The following is a 15,452-nucleotide window of genomic DNA, read 5'->3' as shown; positions in this document are numbered from 1 at the left end:
CAATATTGATGAGGGGGAAGTAAACTATGAGCATAAGTTGTAGTGGCGTTTACAAACAGAACTCATTCACTAAGATGACAGGTCGTTCTGCAATTTAAAATTTCCTTCGGCTACTTTGACGAATTGCGGGAGCATTGCGCGATAATAAAGTAGCAGGTTTGTAGAGAATATTCTATAGAGATTGCTACTTTATTAGAGATTGCTCAATTATTGAAACTTGCCTATTATTAACTATTTCTTTCTTAATCGGACTTTGGTAATAACTGACAATGATTTGAATTTTTGTTCATGTTTATGTTACATATTTCTGGGGGGGGGAGGGGGCTGACTGTAATGACATCATTGTAGAACGAGCTGGGAGGAGCTAATGAGTTCATCATGCTAAAGAGTTCCATTAGCACCAATAGTGATCTGATCGTTTAGTAGGGACCAACTGAAGGAATACATCTAAACTCAGCCTTCCACACCGAGTTCGGAATTCTTAGTAAACCATTTCATTTACGTAAAATTAAACACCATCTTGTTGCTAATCCTGTGAAATAAAGTGAATTCCATACAGCGCAGAAGATAGCACCATTTGAAACGATCAGATTTTGCTCTGATCCTCATCGCGACATAAATGTTAGAAAGAGAAATGCATTTTGCTATTGCATCCGTGACACCACAATAGCCAATGCAAAACTACCATTAAAACAAGTTGTGATGCCAGAATTTAAAGTGTCAGTTTTAAATGTGGACGAATTGAACGGCCAGTTCCGCGCCTTCATGGGAAAGGTGGCAAGAGCAAAGGAGTCAATTTGCTCCTTCTTGTGTTATGTCAGGAAATGTAAATAATTGAAATCAGCCACGCTTGCAGCTTGACCATCGGTTACACCATTCGTGAATGGAACCTGCACTTGATAATTTTATTTGTTGAGGTCACCGTATTAAGTTAAGGAAGTTTGATGATTGAATGGGATAGCTCCCTCGCATACACCTGCGAATAGGTTTTGCACTAACTTTGGTAACTGACTGTTATTTAGGAAATCATTCTATAATGGGGTCAGCACAAATCCTTGCTGAAGCAGAGTTCAACAGAAAATAAATAAATGACCGCACAGTTATGGAGGAAAGACCTTTGTTTTTTAGATACACTGGGACCTATTGGTTTGTAACGAAATTAGTTCCATTGAGTGAGCAGACCGATTTACTGAGACAAAAGCCGTTACTTTCACAGGCGATGTAACATGTTCCTGGATAATTCTTAAAACGAACCATTATTAAATATCCCCAATATCTGTCCTCCTTCCAGCCGCCGTAAAATCCCAACACTTTTCGCTCCCTCAGCCTGTTCTGGGTCGAAGGAGAAACGCTGGGAAATGACGCAAGCCTCATTGGCTTTCATTAATTTTCATTTCATTCCTTCGTGTACATTGGAGGCTGGCGGTGTGGGAGGGACACGAGTCTGACCAATGCAGTACAGGCCCGGAGAAGGAGGGGGGTTCCAACATCACACAGCGCCTTCAAACCTTACAAGTTTATTAATTCACAAACCAGTGGCAGGTCGCAGTCTCTGGAAGTCATTACGAAGTCCCGCACTTCACATAGTTCGGAGAAACCCAGTGCTCCCAATGCAATACTGCGGCGTTCAGGTCCACGTTTGTGAGGAGGCAGGGAGGGGTTGCTTGTCAAAAGGCGCCGGGTTAGAACAAGAGAGAGCCCAAACTACTACAGTCCCCAGGTTTCACTATTCGGGGTTAAGAGTAACCCTGAACGCTTATTCCCTCTGCATTTCCCCTCACGTCACCTCTAATCGTTCCCCAGTAATCGGATTATGTGGGACACCTCACAAATGTAAAATCCGGCCAACATCGCAGCCTCCAGCCGAGTTCTGACTGCATCTCCTACACTTTTACTTCTCTTCCGCCCGTTTGTGTGTAATATGGAAATGCTATTGAAATGCAATAAGTTTCAAGTGGAAAATACTGATAATATCGCATTGGGGTCGAGCCCTTGTCAGCATTAGGGGCATCTCGAGGTCCAATTGAGCTAGATGTGGTTGCAGTGAAAGATGTCTTTCACCTCACAAAAACCCCAAGCATTTCCAATCAAAGGTCTCTCTATCCCTCCAGACTCAAAACTTGCCCCCGATCTGATGAGAGCGCTCTCAGACGGCATGTTTGAAGTGAAATTTCCAGGCAATAACATCTGGAGGGAGCTAGAGTGCACCTAAAGCCCAGAGCGCCGTCCCGAATCACACATTCATCTGTATACACACACACACACACACACAACAGGCAGCAGCGTCCCCGGTCACCTCTGGTTAAAAAACACAGCCAAAAATCACACCGTCCCGGACTACAAAAACTGTAAACGGGAGAATGCAAAAAACATATATATCAATATTTAACAAGAAGCGTTTTGTTTCTCTCCCCCCAAAAAAGGACTTAAAGAGGGGAAGCGTCACCCTCTGGTTTAAACTCAAATCGCTGGCTGCGACCTCACGCTAAATTGTATTCATTCTTAAATACAATAATATAACTACTTTATTTATATTTCCCTCCCCCCCCCAAAAAAAAGTGAAGTTTGAATTCCCTGCCGTAATTGTGACTGAATCTTGCATTGGAGAAAGTCATAGGTCTGAAATAAATCCGAAGCTGTGGCGGTGTGTGTGTGTTGGTCAGGGTACCTAAAGCTGTTTGTGGAGGGATCCAAGTGGGAAATTTGGTGTTTTCAAACTGATTGATTAGTCAGCCTTACGGTTACTAGAATCCTTTCAATGGAAACATTACGAAGGTGGTGCTTTAGTTGGTGCAGGCTAATAAATTAGCATATTCTTGTTTATCCATCTCTGTTTCAAGTGCGTGTTTGAGAGGGGGGAGGCAAAGGGAAAGGGGTCGTGTCTTATTAAGAAAACAGGTTCTGTGTAGCGGATCATTGTGATTGAGGCGGCAGAAGAGGAAACTCGTAAGCGAGAGAGAGAAAGCGAGAGAGAGAGAGAGAGAGAGAGGGAGAGTCTAAAGAGACAGGGAGTGAGTGAAAGGGACAGAGAGACTTGAGAGGGAAGCGAGAGACTTGACTCGAAAGAAGATGCAAGTTTGGAATGCGCTACCCGCTCTCTGCCTCTTAGCTCTGGCTATGGGGTCGGAGTGTGACGGGCAGATGGCAGGTCGGCTCCGGCGCTCCAGGCGTGCCCTCCTCCTAGCCCTGGATCACCGGGCTGGCCCCGGGGCGGACTCCCCGGGATCGTGTGGCACGAGGCTGCCCCGTGGCAAGCGGGCATTGCCCCGACCAGCCTCAGACCACCCTCCCCGGCTGCTCCTGCCTCCGCCGCCGCCGCATGGTCAGAGCCAGGGCAGATTGCTGTATTTCACCGGGCAAGGGAACCAGCTGCGCCTCCGAACGAGCACCGAGCTCCCCAGGAGGAGGTTCACTGTGGAAGTAAGGGTCAGACCTGAAGGAGGGCAGCGGTCTCCAGCTGTCCTCGTAGGTAAGTGTCACCCAGCTGGCCAAGAGATGCCCCGCACTGCAGTTCGCAACAACAAAAAAACCGTCAAAGTAACTTTGTAGATGTAAATAGTTACAACACGTGAGTTTATTCTATGCACAAGTTTGTTGGTCTGCTTTTAATCATTTTAATAATCTTGCATGAGTTAGAAATGTGTGTAGAGGCTTGACTCACAGAGCAATAGTAATACGTTATCTTTAACTAAATTTCAACTTAAACAGTGCAGTTAAGCTTAAATATATTTATCCAACTCTTTACCCTAAATGTAACCATCACTGTCATCGTGAACCTTCCTGTGTGAATGCTGTCGCTTCTATAACCATGAAACACTATTGTTTATTTTTTTCTGAAATACGTCTTTTTGCTTGATGTGACCTTCTCCCTCTCCTGGCCTACACACACACACACACACACAGACACACAGGCACACACACACAGACACACACAGACCCGACACACATACAGACACACACAGTGCGTAACGGTGCCACTTTAAGGCTCCTGATTCTATGAATGGTTTAAGATATAAATTTGAGTGAGGGCGTGTCGTTCTGCCCGCGGTAACAGTGAAAGTGCACGGCGCTTTTGATCCCGATCCCAGCCAACAGAGAGCGTAATCCCCAGTTGAAAGAGTCCCACAGGCGCACACCGGGGACAATGTTTTGCCTTGAACTCGTGAAAGCAAAACAAACCGTACTACCACAGCACAGCAAAGACTGTTTCTCCTCGGCCATATATAACCAGGGAATTGGAGGCTTTATTTTCCTCCTCGTTCCAAGACTCGATGCATTCATTTAAAGCACGATTTACTGAATGTTGTGCAAGAGATGCAGCACATTGTTTACGGTTTGCTGTCTTCGCTTCCTGGTTACAATCGGCTTGTAGCAACTATTTTACTGTTTGTGGTCTCCCAACTAAAATCAAAAGCTCGGCGTGTATAAGTTACTTTGCAATAAATGGCGAGTCGGTGAGGGGGTTTATCGGTGAAAATGTTTAGTTTTAGTCAAAATTATTTTAATTTGAGAAAAATATAATCCCCTTTGTAACATCATTTTAGGTGAATGCATAGGACTGACTTGTTAAACAGCCGTATTTACCGAATCATTTGGGAGGTCGAGAGATGATCTGTTCTGTTATCTCATCGCATGTGTAATCCTGTTTTCAATGTGACATTATTGTTTACGTCTACGCTCGGGCGATACTATCTATGAAACATCGTTCCTCTTCCTCCTCCCCACCCCCTTTCCTCTTCAATCTCTCCCTCACGTTCCGATTCCCTCTCTCTCTCTCTCGCTCCCGTTCTGGGGCAGAGATCAGCTAAGACCATACAAACAGCGGCATTCCACAGGTCAAATCTCCTTTCACACGCAGAGTGTGGCATGTCTCTCATGTTTCGGCCGTTCATTCCAAAGCGTGTGTTGGAGCAGTTGGCGCGAATTCAGTTCAAGCCCGACAAGAGTTAAAATTCACCTTAAAGCCAGTCTCACCCCCGCCCCCCCCGCACCACCCCGCCCCCACCCCCCCCCCCCCCCCCCCCCACCCCCCTCCACTGACCAGTCACTTCATTTTAAATCGGGGCTGTGAAAAATACACCGACAATGATATGAATCCGTTTGCAGAATGATGTCATGTTCAATTAAGAGTCTCGTATTTTCCACGTCCTGCTCTGACATTACGTTAGATCTATTTAGATTCACATTGGGTGGCGAGATAAGGCGAATTGCCCATCAGTGCAGGGATCGTGTGAGAGCGGTTTTTGTTCTGCTGTTGTCCAACTGAAAATTGTCTATTCGTTACCGGAAAAAAAATCATTTTTCGCCCCCCACCCCGGTAGCATGAGCGGGTTTATAACATCGCTTTTAATAGCGCAATAATAAAAGATTGGGACCTAGGAGCAGAGGGCATTCAGAATATACTGGTACAGGACGAGGCGCGATGATTTTTTTTTCAGGATCACGCCTGTTAACGAAGTGAATTGTCAGCCAGAGGCTGCACGACTCCGTTTTCGGGCTTCGCCTTCATGTATTTGCTTATTTTGAACGGCTTGCTGGAAAGCTTAACCTGAGCGCCAGAAAAGCCAGACTGATTGTATATATATGCTGTCCGGGATTTGTCAGCAAACAGGCGCCCGCTCAAAGCGAGGGAACTTGTTTTACCGTTGACGGGAAACTGCTTTTGCGGGAAAAAAAAACCTGAATGCCGTGTTGTCTCCGGACTCCTCCTGTAAGGTCTGATCAGGTCGCAGTGTCACATTATGCAACACCACCCCCCGCCCCCCCAACCCCCTCCGGGGCCGGCGGATCCCATTGGTAGGTGTGCAGTCTGAGTCGGTAGCTTCGGAATTCAACATTTCATTTTGGGAATATTTTGAAGGGCGCGCAGGGAAGAAATGATCTGAAGCGGGTAGAGAAAAAAAATGGCTTTAGAAAGCAACAGTTTAGTGTCTGCAGCCCTGACGGGGAAGCTTTAAGTGGGCGTGATGTAGCCGAGGCGGAACTATCAGAAACACTGAATCACATTCACAAGCCACCAGGGGAAAAAAAATTGTTTAAAAAAAAAGAACGGGTTCTTTGAAACACCCAACACCAGCAAGTGTTAAAACGCGTCTCCTATACAGGGACAGACTGCAATAATCACACACGATTGAGGATCCACTCAATCATGTGTAAGCAAAAGGCTTGTAAGAAATCCTGCACTGCGTAAAATACCCTCTGACTCCCAGGGGGACAGGGGCTCGTCTTCTGCAGATCCTGGCACTGGGGACAAGCTATCCCCGTCCAGAGAGCGATGGGATTGTTGAGGTTTGGGCACATGTGAATCCTCTTCACAGGCCGTGCTCGGCTACCAATTGCCTGTGAGAACGAACACGTTGTGGGCGAACAATAACAACGGGGGGAAAAAAAATCATTTGGCTACATGACTGTGACAGCGTAGTTTATGGTACAATTTGGGCGGCCGGTATAAGCAGACATATCCCCTCCCTAGTGCCCACATCCTCCTCACTCATAGCCTCCCCGAGCTAACGGGACAAGCCGAGCGATTCTTTCCAGAGTCCCTGCCTCACTCTATAAATACAGATCCAGCTAGCACGCTGGGATAGATGGGTTTTCCCTGTCAACAGCTGGCAGAGCCCAGACTGGAATAAAACTCAGGGACAACAGACAGGAGGAGAGCCGGAGCTCCTGTCATTCCGGCAGTCAGAGAGGGAACCAGTCATTGTGCCCCCCTCCCTCCTCCCTAGAATAGACAGAGAACCGAGAAAACAGCACACGCTCCCCTTTTTTAACAGCACCATTCTGACAGCCTTGCAGCTTTTATTCATGAACTCGGCGGCAGTGATCCCGCCTGGCCAGGGAGGAGACGGATTCCCGCTGAATTCCCCGTTTAGAAAACGCCCAGTGGTTTCATCTACCTCACGGCGGGAAATTCAAACCCTGGGACACGAAGCAGAACGCTGGAACTTTTTCACGCAGCCGCTGGTTAAGGTTTGGGATGCCCTGTCCGAGTGTGTGGTGGAGGCAGGTTCAATCGAAGCGTTCAAAATGGAATCAGACTGTTATGTGAACAGGAGGGCTGGGCAGGGTTACGGGGAGAAGGAGGGAGAATAGCACAAAGCGAGTGCCTCATTGGGAGAGCGCGTGCAGACACGATGGGCCGAATAGCCTCCTGCGCTGGAACATTCTGTGAAACACTCAGCAGGTTGGGCAGCATCTGCGGACAGGGAAACAGAGTTTCAAGTCAGACATGACACTTAAGAGAATTCCTCTGAAGAAGAGTCATATAGGACTCGAAATGTTAACTCTGCTTCTCTCTCCACAAATGTTGCCAGACCTGCTGATTTTTTAAATGGCATTTATGTTTTTTTAAATTCAAACACTCACCAGGCATTCCTTTCCAAGCCTCTTCTACCCACTCCAGGCTGCACAATGACACAATGTCTCAATCCCATACAGTACAGAAGGAAAAGAGAACGTGCAAATAAGAATTCAAAAGAGAAAATGCTGGACATACAAGCCAAACATCTTACCTGGATGAGCTACTGTGCATTACCTGCATTTTCTGTTTTTATTTCTGAGTAACATATGTTGTTCAGGGTGTATTTTCTGTCCACACTTGTTTCATAGTTGGCCATTGTGAGATTTGAACTCTTGATCTTGAGGTTGCAAGCTCAGTACCATAACCACTTGGCTATTTAGGTCAAGCTTTTCTGTCCACACAAAGCAGGACAAATCCAACCTGGCTAATTACCACCCATCAGCCTCCTCTCAATCATAATCAAAGAGATGGAAAGGGGTCATCAACAGTGCTATAAGTGGCACTTACTCAACAATAACCTGTTCAATGACACACAGTTTGGGTTCTGCCAGGGCCACTCAACTCCTGACCTCATTACAACCTTAGTCTAATCATGGACAAAAAAGCTGAGCTTAAGAGGGGATGTGAGAGTGACTGTCCTTGACATCAAGGCAGTATGTAATTGAGTGTGGCATCAAGAAGGAGCCCTTGCAAAATTGAAGTCAATGGAAATCAGGAGAAATCATTCCATTGGTTATAGTCTTAACCTTCATAAAGGAAGATGGCTATGGTTGTTGGAGGTCACTCATCTCAGTCCCAGGACATCACTGCAGGAGTTCATCAGGGTAGTGTCCACGGCTCAACCATCTTCAGCTGCTTCATCAATGACCTTCCCTCCATCATAAGGTCAGAAGTGGGGATTTCACTGATGATTGCACAATGTTCAGCACTATATGCAACTCCTCAGATACTGAGGAGTCTGTGTCCAAATGCAACAATATTCAGTCTTGGGCTGAAGTGGCAAGCAATGACCATCCCCAACAAGAGAGAATCTAACAAACCACAACCCCAGCCCCACCCCCCTGCTCCAGCATTGAATGGCAGTACCATTGTTGAATCCGCCCCACTATCAATATCCTAGGGGTTACCATTGACCAGAAACTAAACTGGACCAGCCATATAAATACCGTGGCTAGAAGAACAGGTTGGAGGCTGAGAATTTTGAGGTGAGTCCTCCTGACTCCCCAACTCTTATCCACCATATACAAGGCACAAGTCAAGAGGAATACTCTCCACTTGTCTTGTTGCTTAGGCTCCAACAACACTCAAGAAGCTGAAAACCACATAGGACAAAGCAGTCTCCATCCGCTAACTTAAATGCTCACTCCCTCCACCACTAACGTACAATGGTAGCAGTGTGTACCTTATACAAGATGCACTGCAGCACCTCACCAAGGATCCTTCAACAGCACCTTCCAAACTGGTGACCTCTACCACCTGGAAGGACAAGCTCAGCAGATGCATGGGAACACCACCACCTGCAAGTTCCCCTCCAAGCCATTCAACATCCTGACTTGGAAATATATTGCTGTTCCTTCACTGTTACTGGGCCAAAATCCTGGAACTCCTTTCCTAACAGCACTGTGGGTGTACATCACATGGACTGCAGCAGTTCAGGAAGGCAGCTCACCACAGATGTTGGCCTAGCCAGCAATGCCCACCTCCCATGAAAGGAAAAAAATATATACCCAATAATGCTAGTTCTCTCCTTGCCAAGCATTAAGTTAATATATGGAAATAAAATAACGAGGAAAAAATGGGAACTAAACTGATTTCCGGAATGAGATGTGAGGTATTAAACCAAGACTAATTGTAGAAGCACAATGATTTCCGTTGAATGTGAATCTTAGCAATTCGTCAATTGAAGGTGCAGAAGAAATGGGAAACTGAGACATTAAGAAATGTCTCTCCATTTTTAAGTGAAAAGATCCCTCAGTATATTAATCAAATATCCAGACACATGATTGGCCTCAGTGTCCATCAGCTGGAAGGTTTGGCAGGGCGTTGGGGGCGGGGGGTGGCAACAATTCTTGTATTCAGAGTTAGTGATTAGAAAGGCAAATGGAATGTTGGCGTTTATTGCAAGGAGAATGGAATACAAAAGTAGGGAAGTTTTACTGCAGCTTTACAGAGCCTTGGTGAGACTACATCTGGTGCACTGTGTATAGTTTTGGGTTCCTTATTTGAGAAAGGCTATAATTGTGTTTAGAAGCAGTTCAGAGAAGGTTCACTCGACTCATTCCTGGGATAAAGGGCTTACCTTATGAAGAAAAGATGAACAGATTGGGCCTATACACATTGGAATTTAGCATGGATGGACGATTGGTTAATAGACAGGTAGCCAGGAGTAGGGATAAATAGAGCATTTTCAAGTTAGCAGACTGAAACTGCAAGGATAAGTGCTAGCACCTCAGCTATTTGCAATCTTCATTAATGACAAGGTATAGAGATAGGGAATAATGTATCTAAGTCTGCTAATGATACAAAGCTAGGTGGGAATGCCAGCTTTGAAGAGGACACAAAGACGCTGCAAAGAGAAATAGACAGATTAAGTGAGTGGGTAAAAAGGTGGCAGATGGAGTATAATGTGGAGAGGTGTGAGGTTATTCACTTTGATAGAAAAATAGACAAGCAGAATACTTTTAAGAAGACATGAAAGTTTTAAATGTTGATATTCAGAGGGAGTTGGGTGTACTCACACAAGGGACTCAGAAAGTTGGGACAGTACAGCAAGCAATTAGGAAGGCAAATGGCATGTTGGCCTTTATTGCAAAGGGACTGGAGTACAAGAATAAAGAAATCTTCCTATAGTTGTGCAGGGCTTTGTCAAGACCACATCTGGAACATCGTGTGTAGCTTTGGTCTCCATTTTTAAGAAAGGATATATTTGCATTGGAGGTGGAACAGTGAAGGTTCACTAGGTTGGTCCCTGGGATGAGAGCACTGACCTATGATGAGAAGTTGAATAAATGGGCCTATACTCTCTGGAGTTTAGAAGAATAAGCAATGATCTCATTGAAACATATAAGATTCTGAAGGGGCTCAACATGACATTGAATCTGGACTGTAGTTCCCTGTTTTTTCTCTCTCTCCTTTCTTGAATAGCTTCATTACATTTTTATACTTACAATTAGGCAACTGCAAACCAGACTGTTACTCCCCACCAACTCCACTGGGGGTAATGTTGCATATTAACCTTTTGTATGGCATCCTATCAAAAGCCTTTTGGAAATCCAAGTATACTACATCTACATCTACTTTATTACTTACATCCTCAAAAACTTATATTAAATTTATCAAACATGATATCCCTTTCATAAAAGCATGTTGACTTTGTCTGATCATTTTATGATTCTCTAAGTACATTGTTAAGATTTCCTTAATAATAGATTCAGCACTTTCCTACTGATTGATGAGGAGATGGTGGCATAGTGGTGATGTCACTGGACTAGTATTCCAGAGTCCCTGGGTGAATTCTTTAGGGGTATGGGTTCAAATCCCACCATGGTAGCCAGTGGAATTTAAATTTAATAAATAAAATCTGGAATTAAAAACAGTGATGGTGACCTTGAAACTACCATCGATTGTCACAAAAAAAGATCTCGTTCACTAATGTCCTTTGGGGAAGGAAATCTGCCATCTCTACCCAGTCTGGCCTATATGTGACTCCAGACCCACAGCACTGTGGTTGACTCTTAACTGCCCTCTGAAATGGTTGAGAAAGCCAGTCAGTTCAAAGGCTATTTGGGATGGGCAACAAATGCTGGCTTTGCTAGTGACACCCACATCCCATGAAAGAATAACAAAAAAATGGCTATCTGGCCTTTAGTTTCCTGTGTTCTCTCTACCTCCTTTGAATAGCTCCATTACATTTGCTAACTTTCATTTAGGCAATTGCAAACCAGACTATTTGGTTTTTCAATTATCTAAATAAACAGATTGCTCACTCTGAAAAACTGGGTCATCCAGTTTGAAATTGTAGATAAGCTTATCTCTATTTGTAGAGATCACTGGACATTGATAGTGAGCTGGAATATTAACTAAAAGAATGTAGAGCAGGCACATTCAAAGGATCATCCTCCGCCATTTCCACCAACTCCAGCATGATGCCACCACCAAACACATCTTCCCTTCACCCTCCTTATCGGCATTCCGTAGGGATCGCTCCCTCCGGGACACCCTGGTCCACTCCTCCATCACCCCCTACTCCTCAACCCCCTCCTATGGCACCACCCCATGCCCACGCAAAAGATGCAACACCTGCCCCTTCACTTCCTCTCTCCTCACCGTCCAAGGACCCAAACATTCCTTTCAAGTGAAGCAGCATTTCACTTGCATTTCCCCCAACTTAGTCTACTGCATTCGTTGCTCCCAATGTGGTCTCCTCTACATTGGAGAGACCAAACGTAAACTGGGCGACCGCTTTGCAGAACACCTGCGGTCTGTCCGCAAGAATGACCCAAACCTCCCTGTCGCTTGCCATTTTAACACTCCACCCTGCTCTCTTGCCCACATGTCTGTCCTTGGCTTGCTGCATTGTTCCAGTGAAGCCCAACGCAAACTGGAGGAACAACACCTCATCTTCCGACTAGGGACCTTACAGCCTTCCGGACTGAATATTGAATTCAACAACTTTAGGTCGTGAGCTCCCTCCCCCATCCCCACCCCCTTTCTGTTTCCCCCTTCCTTTTTTTTTCCCAATAAATTATAAAGATTTTCCTTTTCCCACCTATTTCCATTATATAAAAAAATAAAAAACCCCACTAGAGCTATACCTTGAGTGCCCTACCATCCATTCTTAATTAGCACATTCGTTTAGATAATATCACCAACTTTAACTTTAACACCTATGTGTTCTATTGTACTATTGTCGTTGACATCTTTTGATGATCTGCTTCTATCACTGCTTGTTTGTCCCTACAACCACACCACCCCCCCCTCTCTCTCTCTCTCCGCCCCCCACACACACAACTTAAACCAGCTTATATTTCAACTCTTTCTTGGACTCGAATTCAAGTTCTGTCGAAGGGTCATGAGGACTCGAAACGTCAACTCTTTTCTTCTCCGCCGATGCTGCAAGACCTGCTGAGTTTTTCCAGGTAATTCTGTTTTTGTTTTGGATTTCCAGCATCCGCAGTTTTTTTGTTTTTATCTCTGTGTTTAATTGACTGCCACTGCTCTTCAAGAAATGCCTACCTCCTTGAAGAAATTCTGTTCCTCTCTGCGACAAGATTTCCGTATCTCTCTGTTGTCTTGCTCACCTTCATTGCTTTCCATTTCCCTCCTAGTGTTTGACAAGGTGTTTACTAAAACCCGCTTTCACAGCCATATCTCCTTTCTCAGTGACTGTCTCCGTTTCCGACTTACCCCACGTGGATTTCAACTGAAATTCCACCCCTCATGTTTCGAACCCACCCAGGATTACAGGTATCTCCGGGACATAAAACGTTTCTCGGACTGCTCTTCCCGTCACATTCTGAGATCCACACTCAGTGCCATGCGCCGCCATATGAACACACTCGACCTCTCCCTCCAGCAGCATCGCCGTACCCTTTTTCAAAGCTGCGCGTGCCCCCAGTTTCATTTTATCCTTCAGCTCATCCGACACCTCAACAAGAAACTTTTTCTCTTTCTCTCAAGTGCTAAGGAACGCAAGCTCCAACAACTCATCGACACCAACACCCATCTAGGACCCTCCACCCCTGCCTGTCCCTCCGTCCCCACCCCATCTTCCAATCCCAACCCCAGCCGTGTATTCACTATACACCCTGACCTTCCCCCCTCCGATGCTGAACGTTCAGTGCTCAGCAAAGGACTTAGTTTCATACCCCTACGCCCTCACCTTAATGAATTTCGGGCACGGCACGATGCTGAACTCTTCTTCCGCCGTCTTCGTCTCCGGGCTCACTTCTTTGGGCAGGAGTCCTCTCCCAGTTCAACGGATCCTTTTACCCATCTCCAATATTCTCCCTCCACCTGGACCCCTCCCTCTGGATTCTTACCTCCTCTCGATCTTTTCATTGAGAACTGTCGGCGCGACATTAGTCGTCTCAATTTCTCTGCTCCTCTCACCCATTCTAACCTGTCTCTCTCTGAACTTACTGCACTCCATTCTCTCAGGTCCAACCCTGACATTGTCATCAAACCCGCTGACAAGGGTGGTGCTGTTGTTGTCTGGCGCACTGACCTCTACCTCGCGGAGGCTGAGCAGACACTTCCTCCTACCTCTCCCTGGACCATGACCCCACCACTGAACATCAAGCCATTGTTTCCAGGACTGTCACTGACCTCATCTCCTCTGGGGATCTCCCTCCCACAGCTTCCAACCTGATAGTCGCCCAAACTCGGACGGCCCGCTTCTATCTCCTACCCAAAATCCACAAACAGAACTGCCCCGGTAGACCGATCGTCTCAGCTTGCTCCTGCCCCACAGAACTTATTTCTCGTTTCTTGACTCCCTTCTCTCTCCCCTTGTCCAGTCCCTTCCCACCTACATCCGTGATTCCTCTGACACCTTACGTCACATCAACAATTTCCAGTTGCCTGGCCCCAACCGCTTCCTCTTCACCATGGACGTCCAATCCCTCTACACCTCCATCCCCCACCAGGATGGTCTGAGGGCCCTTAGCTTCTTCCTCGAACAGAGGCCCGAACAATCCCCATCCACCACTACTCTCCTCCGTCTGGCTGAACTTGTTCTCAAGCTGAACAATTGCTCCTTCAACTCCTCTCACTTCCTCCAAATAAAAGGTGTGGCTATGGGTACCCGCATGGGCCCCAGCTATGCCTGTCTCTTTATGGGGTATGTGGAACATTCCTTGTTCCAGTCCTACTCTGGCCCCCTTCCACAACTCTTTCTCCGGTACATCGATGATTACTTCGGTGCCGCTTCATGCTCTCGTCGGGACTTGGAAAAATTTATTAATTTTGCTTCCAATCTCCATCCCTCCATCAATTTCACGTGGTCCATCTCTGACACTTCCCTTCCCTTCCTTGACCTCTCTGTCTCAATCTCTGGTGATAGACTGTCCACCAATATCCATTACAAACCCATCGACTCCCACAGCTACCTCGACTACAGCTCGTCACACCCCGCTTCCTGTAAGGACTCCATCCCATTCTCTCAGTTCCTTCGCCTCCGTCGCATCTGTTCCGATGATGCTACATTCAAAAACAGTTCCTCTGACATGTCTTCCTTCTTCCTTAACCGAGGTTTTCCACCCACGGTCGTTGACAGGGCCCTCAACCGTGTCCGGCCCATCTCCCGCGCATCCGCCCTCACGCCTTCTCCTCCCTCCCAGAAACATGATAGGGTCCCCCTTGTCCTCACTTATCACCCCACCAGCCTCCGCATTCAAAGGATCATCCTCCGCCATTTCCGCCAACTCCAGTATGATGCCACCACCAAACACATCTTCCCTTCACCCCCCTTATCGGCATTCCATAGGGATCGCTCCCTCCGGGACACCCTGGTCCACTCCTCCATCACCCCCTACTCCTCAACCCCCTCCTATGGCACCACGCCATGCCCATACAAAAGATGCAACACCTGCCCCTTCACTTCCTCTCTCCTCACCGTCCAAGGACCCAAACATTCCTTTCAAGTGAAGCAGCATTTCACTTGCATTTCCCCCAACTTAGTCTACTGCATTCGTTGCTCCCAATGTGGTCTCCTCTACATTGGAGAGACCAAACGTAAACTGGGCAACCACTTTTCAGAACACCTGCGTTCTGTCCGCAAGAATGACCCAAACCTCCCTGTCGCTTGCCATTTTAACACTCCACCCTGCTCTCTTGCCCACATGTCTGTCCTTGGCTTGCTGCATTGTTCCAGTGAAGCCCAACGCAAACTGGAGGAACAACACCTCATCTTCCGACTAGGGACTTTACAGCCTTCCGGACTGAATATTGAATTCAACAACTTTAGGTCGTGAGCTCCCTCCCCCATCCCCACCCCCTTTCTGTTTCCCCCTTCCTTTTTTTTTCCAATAAATTATAAAGATTTTCCTTTTCCCACCTATTTCCATTATATAAAAAAATAAAAAAACCCACTAGAGCTATACCTTGAGTGCCCTACCATCCATTCTTAATTAGCACATTTGTTTAGATA

At 46.3% G+C, this 15,452-nt stretch overlaps 1 protein-coding gene across 1 annotated transcript in view; it reads left to right on the top strand.

Moving 5' to 3' along the window:
- Nucleotides 1-3,069: 3,069 nt before the first annotated feature.
- pappaa (pregnancy-associated plasma protein A, pappalysin 1a) overlaps nt 3,070-15,452 on the top strand; it is a 310,054-nt gene continuing 297,671 nt past the window's right edge. The window contains exon 1 of the mRNA XM_041194444.1: nt 3,070-3,469. Coding sequence (XP_041050378.1) covers nt 3,070-3,469 — 400 coding nt within the window. The remainder of the gene's footprint in view (nt 3,470-15,452) is intronic.

The sequence above is a fragment of the Carcharodon carcharias genome, chromosome 8 (assembly GCF_017639515.1).
Source record: "Carcharodon carcharias isolate sCarCar2 chromosome 8, sCarCar2.pri, whole genome shotgun sequence".
Lineage (NCBI taxonomy): Eukaryota > Metazoa > Chordata > Chondrichthyes > Lamniformes > Lamnidae > Carcharodon > Carcharodon carcharias.
The sequence above is the reverse complement of the archived record's forward strand: the minus strand, read 5'-3'. Positions and strand labels throughout refer to the sequence as shown.